Source organism: Manihot esculenta, chromosome 15 (genome assembly GCF_001659605.2).
Source record: "Manihot esculenta cultivar AM560-2 chromosome 15, M.esculenta_v8, whole genome shotgun sequence".
Lineage (NCBI taxonomy): Eukaryota > Viridiplantae > Streptophyta > Magnoliopsida > Malpighiales > Euphorbiaceae > Manihot > Manihot esculenta.
Window position 1 is genome coordinate 12923200 of NC_035175.2, and position 17468 is coordinate 12940667.

Sequence of the window (17468 nt, forward strand, 5' to 3'; positions counted from 1 at the left end):
TGCCCGTTCACTAGAAATGACAGGAAACCACCACTACAGAACTCAGTCTACGAGACCTTGTGAAATTATATTGCGATGGGGTGATTTTACATAAATATATTGATATAGGTTTTCTTTTAAAATTCATTTTTATATAATAAAATTAATTATTTCAGTAGGGAGTTAGGAGACTTAAAATTTAAATCTGTCAAACAGTTACATATTTAGTTACTAAATCAAGCTGGACTAGCTAGGTTTATAAAATTAATTTTTATCTATATATCTATATTTTTTGAATTTAAACATATATTATGTTCTTATTTATGATTTTACATATAAAACACTTTTTTTTAAACCATGAAATATATTTTATTTACATCCAAATGGATGTACTCAATAATAAATAAATATAACTATGGGTAAAACTATATTCTCGCTGCATATTTTGATGGATTTTTTAGATAACAGCCTAAGATCAGGTATAATATTTGACCATTGAAAATCGCCGATTGTACAGGCGTACGTAGAGCTACTAACATCAGAGTTTACATGGTTACCTCTGCGCATTTTCATAGATATGAGAATCCTACTTTTACCGATTCTTCCGTAAAATGAAGAAAGGATCATCTATTGTCACCCCACCGCTTTTGTCGATAACAACGGTCACGACCTTAGAATTGCATGCTTCCCACACTTCTTAGCTCATAACGCCACTTCCTCAGTTCCTCTCGTAACTTCACTCTCTTCTACATTGCTCTGCCCTTCAATTACTCTTTCTTTAGATCGAGATCTCTCTCTTCCATTTTCGCTTCATCTGCTACAAACAATGGCCAAGGTTAAGATCGGTATCAATGGTATGCGATTCAATTTCCTTCTCATTCCTCAATCACGTTAATTTTCAATCTATGGTTGCAAGTATTCATTTTATTTTCTTCTATTAGGATTTGGAAGGATCGGTCGTCTGGTTGCTAGAGTCGCATTGCAGAGAGACGACGTTGAGCTCGTCGCTGTTAACGATCCTTTCATCACCACCGATTACATGGTACTTATTAGTTTTTATAATCCTGTTCCAATCTATTTGCATGTATGGCTCTAAATTTTAATCTCAATTGTCCTCCTCCGATATTTTGAACCGCAGACTTACATGTTCAAATACGACACCGTTCACGGACAGTGGAAGCACCGTGATATTAAAGTTAAAGATGAGAAGACTCTTCTTTTTGGTGACAAGGCTGTCACTGTTTTTGGCGTCCGGTAATGGTTGGAGCCTTGAGGGATGATAAGTTTTTCTTCGTTTCTTAATTATTAATCAATTATGATTTAAAATGTATTGGTTCACTTGTGATCAGAAACCCAGAGGAAATTCCGTGGGGACAGACTGGTGCTGAATACGTGGTTGAGTCCACCGGAGTTTTCACTGACATGGACAAAGCAGCTGCTCACTTGAAGGTGTGTTTGTATGTATGATTGGTTATGTATATCGTCATCTTACAATGGCTTGTATTATTGGGTCTTAGGGGGGTGCAAAGAAAGTAATTATTTCTGCGCCTAGCAAGGATGCTCCAATGTTTGTTGTGGGTGTTAATGAGAAGGACTACAAGCCTGACCTTAACATTGTCTCCAATGCTAGCTGCACTACCAATTGTCTTGCTCCTTTGGCTAAGGTACCCCTCTCTCTCTCTTGTGAGCAGTTGTTTCATAATAGAGAAATCGAGTTAATCATTTTTACTATTATCTTTGCAGGTTATTAATGACAAATTTGGTATTGTTGAGGGTCTTATGACCACTGTCCACTCCATTACCGGTGGGTTTGTTATATTTAATAAAGCTGCAGTCGGTGTTTCATGTTTGATTGAATTGCAATTTTTTTTTTAAATGTTACCAGCCACACAAAAGACTGTTGACGGACCATCAATGAAGGATTGGAGAGGTGGTAGAGCTGCTTCCTTCAATATCATTCCTAGCAGTACTGGAGCTGCTAAGGTACTAATTAACCAGCATCAATTAATAAACCTGCGGGGTCTTCTAACTTGCTGTCATCAATTAATCTTCTGGATGATTTGTTAGTCCTGGTGTCTAGTACAGTAGAAATGAAGCGTATGTCTTCATTTTCACTTCTTATCTTGTCACTGAAGTGACCAACCTAGACTTGTGTTTTCACTAATACTTGGGGAACTAACATACACATTAATTTCTCTGTTGTTTAGCATTGTTTTTACAATTTTTGACATTTTTCTTATTGTTCTTTTCCTAATTCTTTAGGCTGTAGGGAAGGTTCTGCCTGCACTGAATGGAAAATTGACTGGAATGGCTTTCCGTGTTCCCACTGTTGATGTCTCGGTGGTTGACCTCACTGTAAGACTTGAAAAGAAGGCAACTTATGAAGAGATAAAAGCAGCTATCAAGTAAGGATGAAGAGCCTTTCTCCATCTTTCAGCTGCTGGTCCATCCTATACGCTTTTATTAAAATTTGATGATTCCTTTTAATTTTTCTACTAGCACTAAAACACCAGTTACATCATGATTAAACTTGAACAAAAATTTTTAGGCTTGCTATGTTTTATCTTATAATTGGTTCACACACGTTGTAGATGGTGTGGAAGTTCCTTAGGCTTTCATCTTCTTATTATACAGGGCAGAATCTGAGGGAAATCTGAAAGGAATCCTTGGTTACACTGAAGATGATGTTGTCTCAAGTGACTTTGTGGGTGACTGCAGGTGAGAAGTGTTGTCTTGACATGTATGAGATGGTTTCCTTTTGGGGTACAAAAACTGATTTCCCAATGAATGCATAGCTTGAGATCTCTCTCGCCAATATGTTTCTCCATTATGTGAAGTTAGATTCAATACTCTTTTCATCCTCATTTGGCTTTCATTTTCTCATTGCTTCTGCTGACAATTTCTATGGCTCCATTCCGCAGGTCAAGCATTTTTGACGCCAAGGCTGGAATTGCATTGAATGATAACTTTGTGAAACTTGTCTCTTGGTATGACAACGAATGGGGTTACAGGTAATTAATTTGCAATTTGCATTCCAAAGTACTTTGAAGATGTTTCTCAATGAAAGATTTGTTGCTTCATTTTGAATGAACATTCGCTGTTGGCTGCCAGCTCAAGAGTGATCGACTTGATCCGCCACATAGCCTCCACCCAGTAAGCAGCTCTAATAGCATGAAGCGGGACTTCCTCCTTTCCGGCTTAGGATGCAGTTTTCCAGAAGAGTTATTTTAGGAATAATTAAGCTTTGAAGAACATTTTATGCATCATGTGGTTTTGATATGAATTTTGCCGCATTTGTACTTTGTATTGGGAAGTTAACACAAGGCAATCGTTGCCTAAACCTGGTTTGGTGGATTTAAGACATAAATAAATGGGTTTCATTTAATTTTCATATAGAATCTATTATATCATTATGTCTTGGTCTCACACGGCAAAGTGCATGATGATGTAGACAAGCTTTTTGGTTAACACAATGCCTCAAAACTATTAAGAGACTTAGGTTCCATTTAAAAAATAAAAAAAAAATTTTCAAAGAAAATATTTTTAATATTTTATGACATTTAAGATATTCAAAAAATTTAGTTAAAAAAATATTTTATTGGTCAAATAATTAATATTCTCTTCTAATTTCATTTTCTTTAATTAAAATTTAATAAATTTAAGATATTTATACTAGTAAGAAGATATTTATGATAAATACAATATGCAATACCCTAAAAATTTCAGAAATATATAATTTTTTTTATTTTTATTTTAATATTTTCAATAAATCCTGAGATCTATTTTTGAATTTTTAAGTATTAAGTTAAACTTTTCAAAAAGAGAAACAAAAGTTAATATCTGTATTTAAACATTTAATAATTAAAGTTAATAAATTAATAGCAAAATTTCAATTTTATTAATAATGGCTTTTAATTAATGCTGAAATTAAAATTTTATTTACATTATATAATTACGTAAATATTTATAATTTTCAAAAAAAAAATTGTTAAGTGAGTATTTATCTGATATTATTTGTGTAAATATGTATATCGTTGTGGCTGTAAATATTTGAAATTCATTAAACTTTATTATATGAGAAGAAATTAGGAGAGACATAAGTAGTGAGAAATAATTTTAATTTGTTATAACCTATAAATATATAATTACATATAAAAAAAATTTTATATTACTCAAATAAAAGTTGAGTATTTAAAAAAAAATAAAAGTTGAGAAAAAAAATAAGAAGTTAAGTGACAATATTAAAAAAACAATTAAGAAAATTAATTTAGATTGACTTGAGAATCTACAATATCCAATTATGTTGCTTTAATAATAATCAAATTGAGTTTAAAAAAAATTAAAATTAAGTGATATTGCTAAACTTAAGTGATGTTATTAAAAAAGTGAGTTTATTTAAAATTAAATTGAATAGAATAAATTAAAAAATTAAAAAATTAATATTTATAAAAATTGAATTGATTTTAAATAGAAAATTAATTTGAATTAAATCAATTTGATTTAATTTAATTTAATTCGATTTGATCGATTGAATTTTTTAATAGATTTATTATTTATTATTTTATTTTTAATATTTTAAAATTTAATTAAATTTTTTAAATATTAATTATGATCTAATTTATTTATATTATTAAAAATAATATTCTATTATCACTAATCGGTTCGATTTAATTTTTAAAATTTTTTTAATTAAAATTAAATCGAATCGAAATAATTAAAATTTTTAAAAATAAAAATTTAATTGAATCGAAATAAATAAAAAATCAAACTAAATTTTTAAATTAATTTAATTCTATCAATTTTTTCAGTATGAACTAAATACTGCTCGTTTATAATGACATTAGAAAAATAAATATTTATATATTTTAGTGATTTAATTTGGTGTTTAAAAATTTATAATAGAGTAGTTCATATTTTTAAAATTAATTTTAATTTTATTTAACATTAAAATTAAATTTGAGAGAAATGTGTATAATTTTATGTATCAAAATAACTAAACAATTATATGAAAATTTAAAGAATTAATTAAGTTATTAAATATGTAAAGATTTGTTTTTTTAATGTTAATATGCGTAAAAATGATATCCTACAATTATAATGGTAATACTGTTGAAATTTAATGGAAATATTTTTAGTTGATTTTTTAAAATTTTACAAATTAATTATTTAATATATTTTTGAAATATATGGACTAATTCATGTACTAAATAGTAATTTTTCAGAAATAATTTAATTTAATTAAAATAGGAAATCAAAACCAAAACCCTAACCGCTATCTCTTGAACTCAGAACGGACAACTCCCAAAGACAGCCTCACGGCCGCAGCGTCCCATTCTCTTTATCACGATCCTTTCGGTCCCATCCTCGCCTCCAGCCCGCCGCTCGCTGTCCAGGCTCGTTGACTCCCGCTGATCCCGTCCTCGCCCCCAGCCGTCCGCTCATCTGGTTTGCATTTCCTCTATATGTGATTGCATGTGCTCAGCAATTTTTATTTTTATTTAATATTCAGTATACTAAAAGTGAGTGCGCTTGTGGTTGAACTGCTCGAAGTTGAATTTGCTGCTTTTATCTTGTTTATTCATTGTTTATATTGAACATTTTTTTCTTCCATCAGTTTATCTGTACTTGACTTGAAACTTTTTGGGGTATTTGTTGGATTAGCATATTTATGTGAAAATTAGCCTTAGTACTGGAGATGGAAACATCACAAATATGAAAATTTAGTATATATATAGTTCAGTCTTTCTGCTCTCTTTTGAATATATTGTGAATAGAATTTACCGCGAGCATTATTTTCAGAACTTATTAGAAGATAAAATAAATCCAAACTTTCAATATTCAAAAATTAAACTTTAAAATTTTGTATATACTATTAGTGTTGTTAGAAAACTGATAGAAACAAATTTTAGTTGATAGAGAAAGATAGAACCTAAATAACATTTTTTCAAAGGAATAAATGGTATATAATTGAGAAATAAATTTACCCAGATACCAGATAGCATATTAGAATTTTTTTTCAGATTTTCTGAAAAAAAATTGAAGCAGCAATATCACAATTAATACTAAAATTAAAACCCACTCAGCATTGTTTAGTAGCCTTTAGAAGCGGCAATCTCATATAAACCAGAAATATAAGAGTCCAAAAAGCAGTTAAGATAAGAAAAATAAAGAGAATATTGGAAACAACATTTTAAAAGGCCCAAGAGTGTAAAAAATGGAAAGATGGGAGGTTTGAAATCCTGGTATGGTGGTTTGATGAAATTTTAGTGAGTAGTTATCTCCCATAATCCTAATTCTGAAAATCTTTTAGTGCATCAATATCAAATTCTGTTAGACCAGCAGATTTCACACCAAGTTTTTATTGTCAAAGATGGAAATAAAGAAGGTGTGCCTTCGTATAGCCTTATGCCTGGAAGAAGGTTTGTGCCTAGAGCCCAATGAGTCTTGATTTGAGCCTGAGGCATGCCTTTAGTAACTATCTGCAGTAATTGCTACTCTATTAAGTATCTTTTCATTTAGTTATTATTACTTGCACATCGAAAACAAATTCTGATTGTTCTATGACCCTTTTTTTAATCTACTGATTTCGTCTACCAATAAAAAAGTGTGCCTTGTATCTCTCAGGCATGTCCCTTTTTTTAATTAAGAGGGGGGATTTATTTTTGGAATATTCCTGCCAAAATGTTAGCAATTGAGATAGTTATATGAACTTTCCCAAACATCTGCTTATCATGCTGACGAATCTTTAGCTCATAGCTGACAGAATGTGAAAGTTTATGTAAGAATGTGCATGAATTTTTAATTTGTGCAGCATTCACGATTTGTAATTGTTAGAGCTAATGTTGCAGGAGCTATGGCAATGAACCACATAAAATCATTGAGAGTTATCATGATTGCTAAGGAGGCAGTTAGGACAGTGGACCAACGAACATTTGCTACTGGGACTGGCAAAGCCAAAAAGGGTGGCAAAGGAGGAGCAGCAGCTGATGCTCCAAAATCTACACTTAGCAAAGAGATTAAGTCTACTACTGTATTTGGTGCCAATATTCTCAAGGATGGAGCAGATCCGAAAATCTTGCCAGATTCTGAATACCCTGATTGGCTGTGGCATCTTCTTGATAAACGGCCTGCATTGAGTGCGCTAAGGAGGGAAAAAATTGAAATTCTCCCCTATGAAGATCTCAAACGCTTTGTCAAGCTGGACAACCGTGCAAGAATCAAGGAAAATAACTCTGTTAAGGCCAAGAATTGACATAAAGCAATTTGTAAGAGGCATTGTCTTTTGCTTTTGTTTAAGAGATCCTTTTTGTCTAGGGTCCTTTATGTGATTGAGTTGCACTGTGAAATGATGAAATGGGATTTGAGGGAATGCAGAAATGATTTGGTATATACCCGTAGTTTCAGGTGCCACCCTTTTTTAATTAAACTCTTTTGCTTTCTCCTTTGGGCTCCATATTCTGTTTAGAATAGTATAATGATGGTGCTTATGGTGATAGCAGTTTTGGTTTGTTGGCTTGACTCCTCTGTGCACCTCACTAATAAAAGGAAAGAAATTATATCAAGGCATCTCTATATTTTCTTCTTTCTATTCATCAAGACAAACTGATGCTTCATTTCATTCACTAGTCTTGGTAGTCTTCACTAGGAGTCTTTTCATATCCACTGTTTTATTCCCTTTTCAAATTTTTTTAAATTTTTATTTTTTATTGTGGTTAACATGCCTTAGCTGCCAGATTCCCTTGTAAACACACTGCAAAAGGATTTGCGAGTTGTGACATGGTATTTTTAGGACTATGCTGCTAAATTATGCTATGCGTATGCTTGGATGGTGTTGCAATAAACCTCTCATGCGGGATGTGAAGTAAAAAACCTGATTTGCCCAAAACTTCCCAAAAGAAAATTTCTGCTAACTATTTTAATCACAGCAATGCTTTTTGCTGATATTTCTAGCCAGTACCAACTCTCTCTCAAGTAGACCCCTCTGTAGAATCTTTTAGTTGATGGGTTGCCATCTGTTTCTATGTAAATTGACATATAAAAGTGTGAGCAAATATTGCATCATCTCCAGCAATTAGAAAGGTCACTGAATTATGCAGTTGGGCCCAAGTTGGAGACATTGTCATTGAGCTTTTAATAGGTGGAAGCCACCTCCTGTTGCCTCCCTTACCCAACTTAACAAATGGTGACCTCTATCCTTGCTCTGGAGATTCATATTGAGGTAAAAACTTTTCCCTTTTCTTCCCTCTTATCATTAACTTGGTGGCCCTTCTATGCTTATGAGTAGGTGTACGACAACTTTGGAATTTTCATTATTAGCTTTAATATTTTCTTGTTGCTTAGACTAGAAAATATTAGGTGTGAACAATTTACAATAGGTATTATGATCATACTTATCTTTTTATCTTCATAATTAGGTGGTCCAGTAAAGTTGGAGGCCCTACAGTTTGATGGCCTCAACCAAACGTGTATCTATAATTATGCCTTGTAATATGTATGATCTAATCCCCTTGTACAAGAGTTAATGTGATTGGGCCAACTGGGGTGCTGTGCTACAATGGAGATGGTCTTGGGTTGCTTTATTATGGCCATGTGATGTGGAGATGAAGAGCAGTGAGTGAAGGAGAGTGAGAGAAAAGAGTAAAAAAGATGGCTGAGCAAGCAAGAAGATATTAATAGATAATTGGGAAGTTGACGTAACATGCATTATTGTTTATTAAAGTAGGCATGAGGCAACCCACGCCCTCTTTGCAACCTTTTTCAATGTAGCATTCAAAAAGTTAAAGCTGCTTCTCACATGGCTATTTTTTGCTTTTAGAGGCTGTGTCTCAAGTGGTTGGATTGGGTTTTAGGGTTTTCAAGACGCCAAGCTAATGCTGCCCACCAAAACTTTTAATTGTAATCTTCTGAATCATAGTCCTTCTGTGACCAAAGTTAAGATGAAATTAGACAAGGAAACCTAAATTATTATTTATTTTTTTTGAAATGGAAGGAAACCTAAATTATTAACTGGCCATTTCTTCATACCAACAGATGGTCCCCGACTAAGCTTGGTGTAGGACACAAGAAGTCTGTTTGAGCTTACATGATAAAATACAACACAGTTGGTAACAAATAAGATAATTGTTTTATAATTTTTTACTGGTTATCAATAACATGATCAATCTATATTAATTATTGTGATTTTTATAATTTCAGATATTTAAATTTCACTTCCATGAGTTAATTTCCCCTAAAATACTTTCTTCACAAGACATGAAAAACACACAAAAGGCTTGTGCATGGTGCAATTCAAATTCCAAAACAACATAATGAAAGGGGTAGATATGCAAAATTTGAGATGTACAAGGACCTGGGGAGTAAAAAAAATAAAAGCAGGTGTGTGCCCTAGCAGGAGGGAGGAAGGAGAAAAATGAAAAGAAAAAAGAAATTATGAATTAAGGACATTAATCAGAATGATTATATGTACTTAAAAGGCTTCCTTTTGAGCCATTTCTTCATTAAATTATTCGTCAACGTGCACTGTCTCTTCCAAGGACGGAATTATTCTCACATTTAAAAATTGGAAAAACAAAATCTTAATTTATTTTTTTTAATAAAACATAAATTTTGATTAAATTTAACGACGATCAACTCAGAAATATAATCAGAAGATAAAAAAAAAATTTTAACCAAACCCAGAATATCATAACTAGTTCGAGCAAGATAGAAATTATTTCTGAGATAAGAGACTTACAATAAAAGAACAAGACTATCAAATGATAACAAATCCTGATAATTAAAATCAGCTATAACTCGAATCAAAAGTTGAGCGTCTTACTCCATAATAATCGAGAATCAACCAACATTCTTGAGTCAGCTTAAAACTTTCCTAAAAACTATACTCTCAACCGTAAAAATATCAAAATTACTAAGAATTTATTGTTGATATGCTGCAATAAACTCATCATTCTCTCCTTTTAAGACATAACTCCATTCTCTCCTTTTAAGACATAACTCAATCTCATAGCATGATGTAGAAATAATGCAGCATCAACATTTAGCTTAAAACTTTCAATAGATGGCTTTCTCAATTAGATGCAAATCGAAACATTAACAATCAACTCCTTTCAATTTCTATCCGTCTTCCAATATTGAAGAAAAGACTTTGCACGCCTAATCATAACATGAGGTGGGCACTTTTTCTATTTTCATACCACAACGTTTCTATTTTCCCATAAAGGTCAAATTATCATAACCACAATGTGTAAAGTAGAAACAGAAACTGAATTACATACTCAAATAAACCAATCACCAAACGACTGCAAGGGGGAAGAGCCAATTAGATTCAATCATCATCCAACAATCACGGGCAAAAGAGTAACAAGAGCATGTATTATCGTTTCATTTTGACTAGAGCGAACAGGACAAGACTCACTGATTTGGACATTGCTACGAATTAAATTAACCAAGTATGAAATAGTATTAAAGGAAGTCCGCCATCCGCAACTGAACAATTCAAATGAGTAGTCTGTATAATTTATAAATATTTCGAACTAAATATAATTCACATTTCTTAAATTTTCATACCCAATTATCTGCTTGGCAATGATACTCAAAGGTTTGCTGAATCTTAATTTATTTGTTTTAGTAATAAAGTGTATTTTTAATTTATCAAAATATCTCATGCAAAATTAATATTTTCAGGATTGTGCCTGATATTTTCAACAAACCTAAATTATCTTCAAAAAATAATTATTTTTATGATGAAAAAAATATTATTTAATTTCTATGTTATAAAAAATTTAATAGTTGGTTTTTTTTATTTTTAAAAATATATTTTTTATGATTTAAAAATTCTACTATTTAGTTCTTTCACTATTAAATATTTTATTATTTAATTATTATAATTTATAAAAATTTATTACTTAATCTTTTAAATTTATAAAAAAATTTATTAATTAATTTTTTCTTATCAAAAATATTTTAAATATTTTTATAATATTTAATAGTGAAAATTAACGAAATGGCTAATTAATAAATTTTTTAAAATATTAGAAATATTTTAGTGTATTGTTTAAAATAAATAGCATAAAAATTAAATTGTAAATTTTTTATAGTAATTTATAATATAATTTTTGAAATTTAATAAATTCTATTAATAAAATAATAGTTATATTTGTAATAATTTATTTTTTAAAATTTAAACAAAAAGTTATTTTATTAATAAAATAAAAAATAAAATTTTTTACAATTATAAAAATTGAGGCTGAATTACTATATTATAAAATTGTCTATTTATATATTCAAACTGACATTAATTGTTTGGTAGATAGTAAGGGTTAATATAAAAGTTAAGTTGGATAATTAATAATGTTTTTCTATGAAAATTCAGGATCCGTAAAACGTAAAAATTAAACACATGTTGCTTAGCCTGCAATTTCTCCCAATTCGTAAAGTCATCATTCTTTTATTTTATCGTAAGTAAATTAATTTCCATCAATATCTTTTTTTATTGATAAATACACACCATCTAAAATATTAGAAAAGTAAAGGATTAATAAAAACCTTCCTTAAGTCTTATTTTAAAAATAAAATCTAAATATATTTATTCCTTCTAAATTACTATTTTAAAAAAACTACAACTTAATTTTTATAATATAAATTTTTTTTATTAATTAGTCTATATATTTTAAAAAATATATTAAAACATTTAACTGTTGAAGATGACATTACCCAACTAAAAAGCAATTCCTCCAAATCTAGAAGCAATCTAGTTTTGCTTTGCTTTTATCATTACTCCAACATCTGTGTCCACTGTAATAACATTCCTCTCCATTGTATTAGTTTCCCACCTCCATTATCACTTCAAAGCCCAAGGAAAAAAAAGCTGTAAAGACCTCTCTCTCTCTTTTTCTCAAATTTCCCATAGATCACCATCATTATTTCTTCATCCTCTTACACCTTTCTTTCACAGATTAGAGACAACATCACCTTCTTATTATTAATCCACTTGTAGCTCTAAATCCCATTTGTTTTCCCCTGTGAAAAGTTCAGAAATTCCCTCAAGCCCCATTTTTTAAAACCCAATATCATCTTTGTCTTGTTCTATTCTGATGATTAATATTTTCTAATCTACCCTGAAATGCATGTTACCTTTTCTGTTCTCTTTGTGTGCTTTCTACTATCATTTAGTTAATATTGTCTAATCCAAAGTTATGCTTTCTTCTTCAATTTGATTTTCCCATGTGGTTCTTTCATCATTCTTCTGTATTTTCTTTGTCAGAGTTTTAATTGGTTTTGTTGCAGGTGGTTAGCTTAGCTGCTTGAGTTAATAATATTAAAGAGCTCCAATCTGTTGATCTTCCTGGGTAGGCCTTGTAACTGCTTTTCTTTATTTATCCATCTTGCTATTCTCTTCTCTTTCCAATTTTAACTTGTTAATAGTTAAAATTGCTTGATGCTCTACTTCTTCTAGTTTTGTGCAAAGCTCATAGTATGTTTCAATCATTTCAATAGGTTCTTTTGTATAGTTCATTATTGGGTTGGAATTTTTTCCTTTGTTTTCTTTGAAGTAAGTTTCAGTTTTGCTTGTAGTGCTCTTGTTTCTATTGTCATATTGAGTTGGTGTTTAATTGTCTTCCAAGTGTTTGATCAATTTCCCTGAAATTTGTTCTTTTGCCTGATCATATTTCGTCATTCTTTTTTTTTTCTTCATTGTCATAATGCCTCCCACTTATTTCCCTCTTCGTTGGGAGAGTACTGGAGACCAATGGTGGTATGCTTCTCCCATTGATTGGGCAGCTGCTAATGGCCATTTTGATTTGGTCAGAGAGCTCCTTCGCATTGATAACAATCACCTTATTAAGCTCACCTCTCTTCGGCGAATTCGACGCCTTGAGACTGTATGGGATGATGAGGAACAGTTTGATGATGTTGCCAAATGTCGCTCTCAAGTTGCTAGAAAACTTTTTCATGAGTGTGAATCCAAGAAAGGAAAAAATTCTCTCATCCAAGCTGGCTATGGTGGATGGCTTATGTACACTGCTGCTTCAGCTGGATACTTGAGTTTTGTTCAGGAACTTCTTGAAAAGAACCCTCTACTTGTTTTTGGTGAAGGAGAATATGGTGTTACTGATATATTCTATGCTGCTGCCAGAAGTAAGAATTGTGAGGTTTTCAGGATTATCTATGATTTTGCTGTTTCTCCAAGGTTTTTGACAGCAAAAGGTGGAGAGTTTGAGGAGCATATAGGAGATATTCCTTCTCTATACAAGTGGGAGATGATCAATAGAGCTGTTCATGCTGCTGCAAGAGGTGGGAATTCAACCATTTTGAGGGAGCTTCTAAGTAATTGCAGTGATGTCTTGGCTTATAGAGATAAGGAAGGAGCAACTATTTTACATGCTGCTGCTGCCAGAGGTCAGGTTGAGGTGAGGCTCCAACTAATATGTTGATTCTTCACTTTCTTATATGTGAAAAAAAAAGTTTTTTTTTTTAACTTTTAATCAGCTTAAATGATAAATAGAAACCTGGTTAAGTTGTTTTCTCCTGCTTTGAAGTGATAACAGAGGCACTGGACAAATCAAAACCAAGAGTTCCAGTTTTCACTGAATTTATAGATATATGGAGTGTCTGCCCCCCCACCCTCCTTTTCTCTAAGTTCTCTGAAATTTTAGTGAGAATGAAAAGATGTGAGATCTAAGAAGCAGCACAGATAATTCCCATTTTAGTACACTTTCTGTTAATTCTTTTTGTCTAAGAACTAAGATTCTTTTCTCACTTGTCGACAATGCACTGAACTAAAATGAAGTTTGTGATCCATGGTTTCTGGAAAAGATTGAAACTTAGTGTCTCAAGATGAGGTGCTGTATATCCTTAATGATGAATATGAAACAACTTCATTCATTGGTTCAGCACAAGACATGCATTTTTGTTTCAAGGGAACTATTGAATCCATGGATTAATGCCGCTTGTTTCCATTGTTTTACTTCTGAATAAGGGAAAACGTTCAAATTTCTAGATTCATCACATTTGTTCGCATTCTGAAAATACTGTGTTACGGATAATGTCATGATGTTTAAGCTTATGAATTCTGCCATGTGTTATGCAGGTAGTTAAAGATCTTATAGCCTCCTTTGATATCATCAATTCAACAGACCATCTAGGCAACACAGCATTGCATATTGCTGCTTATAGGGGTCAGTTATCTGTGGTTGAAGCTTTAATTGTTGCATCTCCTTCATTGATCTCTTCAACAAACAATGCTGGAGAAACTTTTCTTCATATGGCTGTGTCTGGTTTCCAAACTTCTGCCTTTAAAAGATTGGACCGGCAGATTGAGCTTATGAAGCAGTTGATTTGTGGGAAATTTTTCAATGTGGAAGACATCATCAATGCCAAAAGCAATGATGGAAGAACTGCACTACACACAGCCATCATTGGGAATGTTCACTCTGATCTCGTGCAGCTCCTCACGTCTGCTCGGTCAATTAATGTTAATATTCCTGATGCAGATGGGATGACGCCTCTTGACCTTCTTAAGCAACGGCCACATTCTGCATCTTCGGATGTATTGATTAGGCAGTTGATTTCAGCAGGTGGGATATTTGGCTGTCAGGACTATACGGCAAGAAGAGCCATTGCGTCCCGTTTGAAGATGCAAGCTTATGGAGTCAGCCCTGGAACATCATTCAGAATCTCTGATGCAGAAATATTCTTGTATACAGGTAGTGAGATTGTTTCTGATGCTAGTGCTGATCCAGGAAGTGAAGAAAGGATTTCAGCTTCAACTGAACATCTTGACTCGACCAATGAGAATCAGAGCTCAACAACTAGTAGGAAGTTAAGTTCTGTGAGTAATGCAGCACAGCAGTTAAAAAGAGTCCTCCATTGGCCCAGTCTGAAAGGGAAGAAACCTGAAAGATTCAAGAACTCAATGGATCAAGTTTCTGTTGAATCATGCAAGCAATGCAATTGTGCAGAAGAAACTCCAGCCCCACTTCGCCAGAGATTCACGAAGGCCCCATCCCTTCCTAACAACAAGAGGACACTTTCTGTTAGGAGTAATCAATCAAGTCCATTAGCCAAAAAGAAATTTGCTGTAGGCACAATGCATGGTGTTATGCAGGCTATGCCACAATTAACTGTTCAAGGTCGATCGCGCTCGAGTTCATTTTCAAAATCATCCCCATCATCTCCTAGTTCATTGGATAAACAAAAAGGTGTATTTATCGACAATGATGTAGCTGGGCCATCATCTTCCAATCAATCATTTGATGATAGAACACCAAATGTGACTGGGAAAGAAGGCTCCACAACGAATAAGAAGTTGAGGAACCAGTACTTCTGTTTCGGTACATCCGGCCTTTCTGTGAAAACCCCAGTTAGCCGGCCACGACAAACCCATAGTTCAAATGCTTCTGTTGTCTCAGTGGCTTGATAAGAAAGGAGTACAAAGCTGAGAGCCCAGAAGAAAGCAAGAAGCAGACTGCCTAACTTAGAGGAATATTAACAAGTTCTCTTAGATTTCTTGCACGTTTTTTCCTTTGTAGAATGTTGTCTTGTTTGATATGAGTAGGCCAAGTAATTGTACCTGACTTTCTCTAAAGCACATCTTGTGCTTTTGTGGTGTGAAAGCCGTGAAGAAATGTAATGTTCTAAGCTGTTGAGCACTTATTTTTCTTATTTCTTTCAACTAGGAATACAGTTATCTTAAAAGTTTCCAAGCAAGAAAAAGCAGCAACATGCTTCAGTCTGTTGTAATGCATAGACAAGCGGCTGATGTTCCCGAGAATCTGTAGCTGAGCAAGAGCCAAATTTGATGGCGTAGTTTCTCAGTTGCCATTGGCCATCCCAATTGTTGGACAGTTGGGCCTTGCCTGCTCCCTTCAAAACTATGATTGGACAAAACAAGGGCCACAATTGTATGCTAAGACAGGAAAACTCACCATGGATCATCTGCAATTCTGTGCAGAACCCATATGGGCCTGTTTTGATCCTTATTATATTGAAGGAGGAGAGACTCGATTTCAAGAGACCAGAATCAAGCATGATGTTCTTAGCTACTAATTCAATATAAATAATTTATTTTTCTTTATTTTCTTAATATTTTTCAATAAATATCAAATATTCAAATTTTTTAACCTACTTATTCTTTTTATAAATTTCTAAATTACTAAATATACAAGCTTGTGCTTACATAATCATGGCATCACAATGACATGAACATATTTAGAGATTAAATAATAGACAAATTACCTAATTAAATTCTAAAAGAATCTTTTTATTATTATTTTTTAAGAAAAAAAAATGATTTTAATTGGAATCTTTCCCTGTAATAATTAAGCAAGTCAATTGTCTGAATCTGTGTGTCTGATAATTGTATGTTAACATCATCAGGGTAGATCCAACTATACTCTCCATTGCTTGCAAGTCTTTTATTTTGTGACAGTTTTGGAATTTTCACGGATTTTGTAAACATGAAAATTAAAAAATAATTCCAAGCTTAATCTTATTCAGTGGATAATATTTTTTTAATATAATTGACTTTGGTGGAATCTCGAATTTGTTTATATTTTTAAAATTATATTTGATACTATTGAATTAAAATTTATTGGTCTACTCAGAGTAGATACCAAAAAAAAAAAAAAAAAAGAGTTTGTTGGAATAATATATAAAATATTATAAAATAAAATAATATATGGTAATTAAAATTTTTTATGCATCCAATCCCTATTTTCAAAATTTTAAAATCTCTATTTTCTTAAAAAAAATTTCCGAAACGACAAAACTAAGCCTCCATCCATGGATCAAACACATTTCTAATTTCTTCATAGGAAAAAGGATAAATTTTATGAGTTTAATGCCCTTTCATCAAATAAAAATATATCATTTTTCATTTTTATTTATTTCAAATTATATTTTTAAGTGATTTATTTATTAATTTGTTAATATATATTAAAAATAAAATTTATTAATTTAAAAAATAAATAAATAACGGAACGATATAAATGGAGGATGTATCAAGAAACACAATACAAAATTATTGCTTTAATTATATTAATAAAAAATAAAAAAACATTCTTTTTGAGATAGGAGTAGTATTTGATTTTTATATAATAAACATGTAATTCAAACTTAAAATCAAAGAAGAAGAAAAATATATATGAAAAAAAAAAAGAATGAAAGCTCAATAATTATAATCATTTTACAGCTAATTAATTATAATGATTTTACAAAATAGTGATTGGCTAATAAATAGAAAATTTCAAAAAGATGAAGCGTAGCTTTCTGTGGCGCTTTGTGTTCACCACAACTTGCAAGTCTTTCTGCTACTTTGGCTGATAATTCCAACAAAATGTATGCAAGTCAAGTGGTACCTTGTCCTTTTTTTTTTGATATAGACTTTTATGGGTGATTTTCCATTCACACCACTAAATTTTATTATTATTTTATTTAAATTAAAAAAATTAAAAAAATTAATTAATTTAAAAATATTACTTTTTTATTTT

At 31.7% G+C, this 17468-nt stretch overlaps 3 protein-coding genes across 6 annotated transcripts; all 3 read left to right on the forward strand.

Annotated features, from left to right (window-relative positions):
• Window positions 1–102: 102 nt before the first annotated feature.
• Window positions 103–3370, forward strand: LOC110601338 (glyceraldehyde-3-phosphate dehydrogenase 2, cytosolic). Of its 4 annotated transcripts, none has more exons than XR_006348820.1 (11): window positions 103–833; window positions 921–1021; window positions 1118–1233; window positions 1329–1428; window positions 1497–1643; window positions 1723–1783; window positions 1865–1962; window positions 2242–2384; window positions 2614–2815; window positions 2901–2990; window positions 3091–3109. XR_006348820.1 is itself a non-coding variant. In XM_021738435.2 (11 exons), exons 1-11 carry the CDS (start codon window positions 806–808, stop codon window positions 3134–3136), a joined length of 1014 nt encoding a protein of 337 aa, XP_021594127.1. In that variant the 5' UTR covers window positions 103–805; the 3' UTR covers window positions 3137–3370. The 4 variants fall into 4 exon arrangements, 2 of the variants coding, with proteins under 2 accessions (XP_021594127.1, XP_043807384.1); XM_021738435.2 differs by having other exon boundaries at window positions 2614–2697; window positions 3091–3370; XR_006348819.1 differs by having other exon boundaries at window positions 2901–3370.
• A 1868-nt stretch (window positions 3371–5238) lies between these two features.
• LOC110600909 (54S ribosomal protein L37, mitochondrial) lies at window positions 5239–7541 on the forward strand. The gene is made up of 2 exons (XM_043950840.1): window positions 5239–5424; window positions 6829–7541. The coding sequence occupies exon 2, from the start codon at window positions 6833–6835 to the stop codon at window positions 7229–7231; it is 399 nt and encodes a 132-aa protein (XP_043806775.1). The 5' UTR covers window positions 5239–5424; window positions 6829–6832; the 3' UTR covers window positions 7232–7541.
• Window positions 7542–11750: 4209 nt separating this feature from the next.
• On the forward strand, window positions 11751–15629 carry LOC110602273. Its single transcript, XM_021739753.2, has 2 exons — window positions 11751–13388; window positions 14069–15629. The coding sequence occupies exons 1-2, from the start codon at window positions 12681–12683 to the stop codon at window positions 15395–15397; spliced, it is 2037 nt and encodes a 678-aa protein (XP_021595445.1). The 5' UTR covers window positions 11751–12680; the 3' UTR covers window positions 15398–15629.
• The last annotated feature ends 1839 nt before the right edge of the window (window positions 15630–17468 follow it).

Excerpts from the sequence above, each read along its gene's own strand:
- LOC110601338 (XM_021738435.2), top strand. The coding sequence starts at position 806 with ATGGCCAAGGTTAAGATCGGTATCAATG. Across the intron at positions 1,429-1,496 it reads AAGCAGCTGCTCACTTGAAG|GGGGGTGCAAAGAAAGTAAT; the intron begins GTGTGTTTGTAT and ends ATTGGGTCTTAG. Across the intron at positions 1,784-1,864 it reads CACTGTCCACTCCATTACCG|CCACACAAAAGACTGTTGAC; the intron begins GTGGGTTTGTTA and ends AAATGTTACCAG.
- LOC110600909 (XM_043950840.1), top strand. The coding sequence starts at position 6,833 with ATGGCAATGAACCACATAAAATCATTGAGAGTTATCATGATTGCTAAG.
- LOC110602273 (XM_021739753.2), top strand. The coding sequence starts at position 12,681 with ATGCCTCCCACTTATTTCCCTCTTCGTTGGGAGAGTACTGGAGACCAA. Across the intron at positions 13,389-14,068 it reads CTGCCAGAGGTCAGGTTGAG|GTAGTTAAAGATCTTATAGC; the intron begins GTGAGGCTCCAA and ends TGTGTTATGCAG.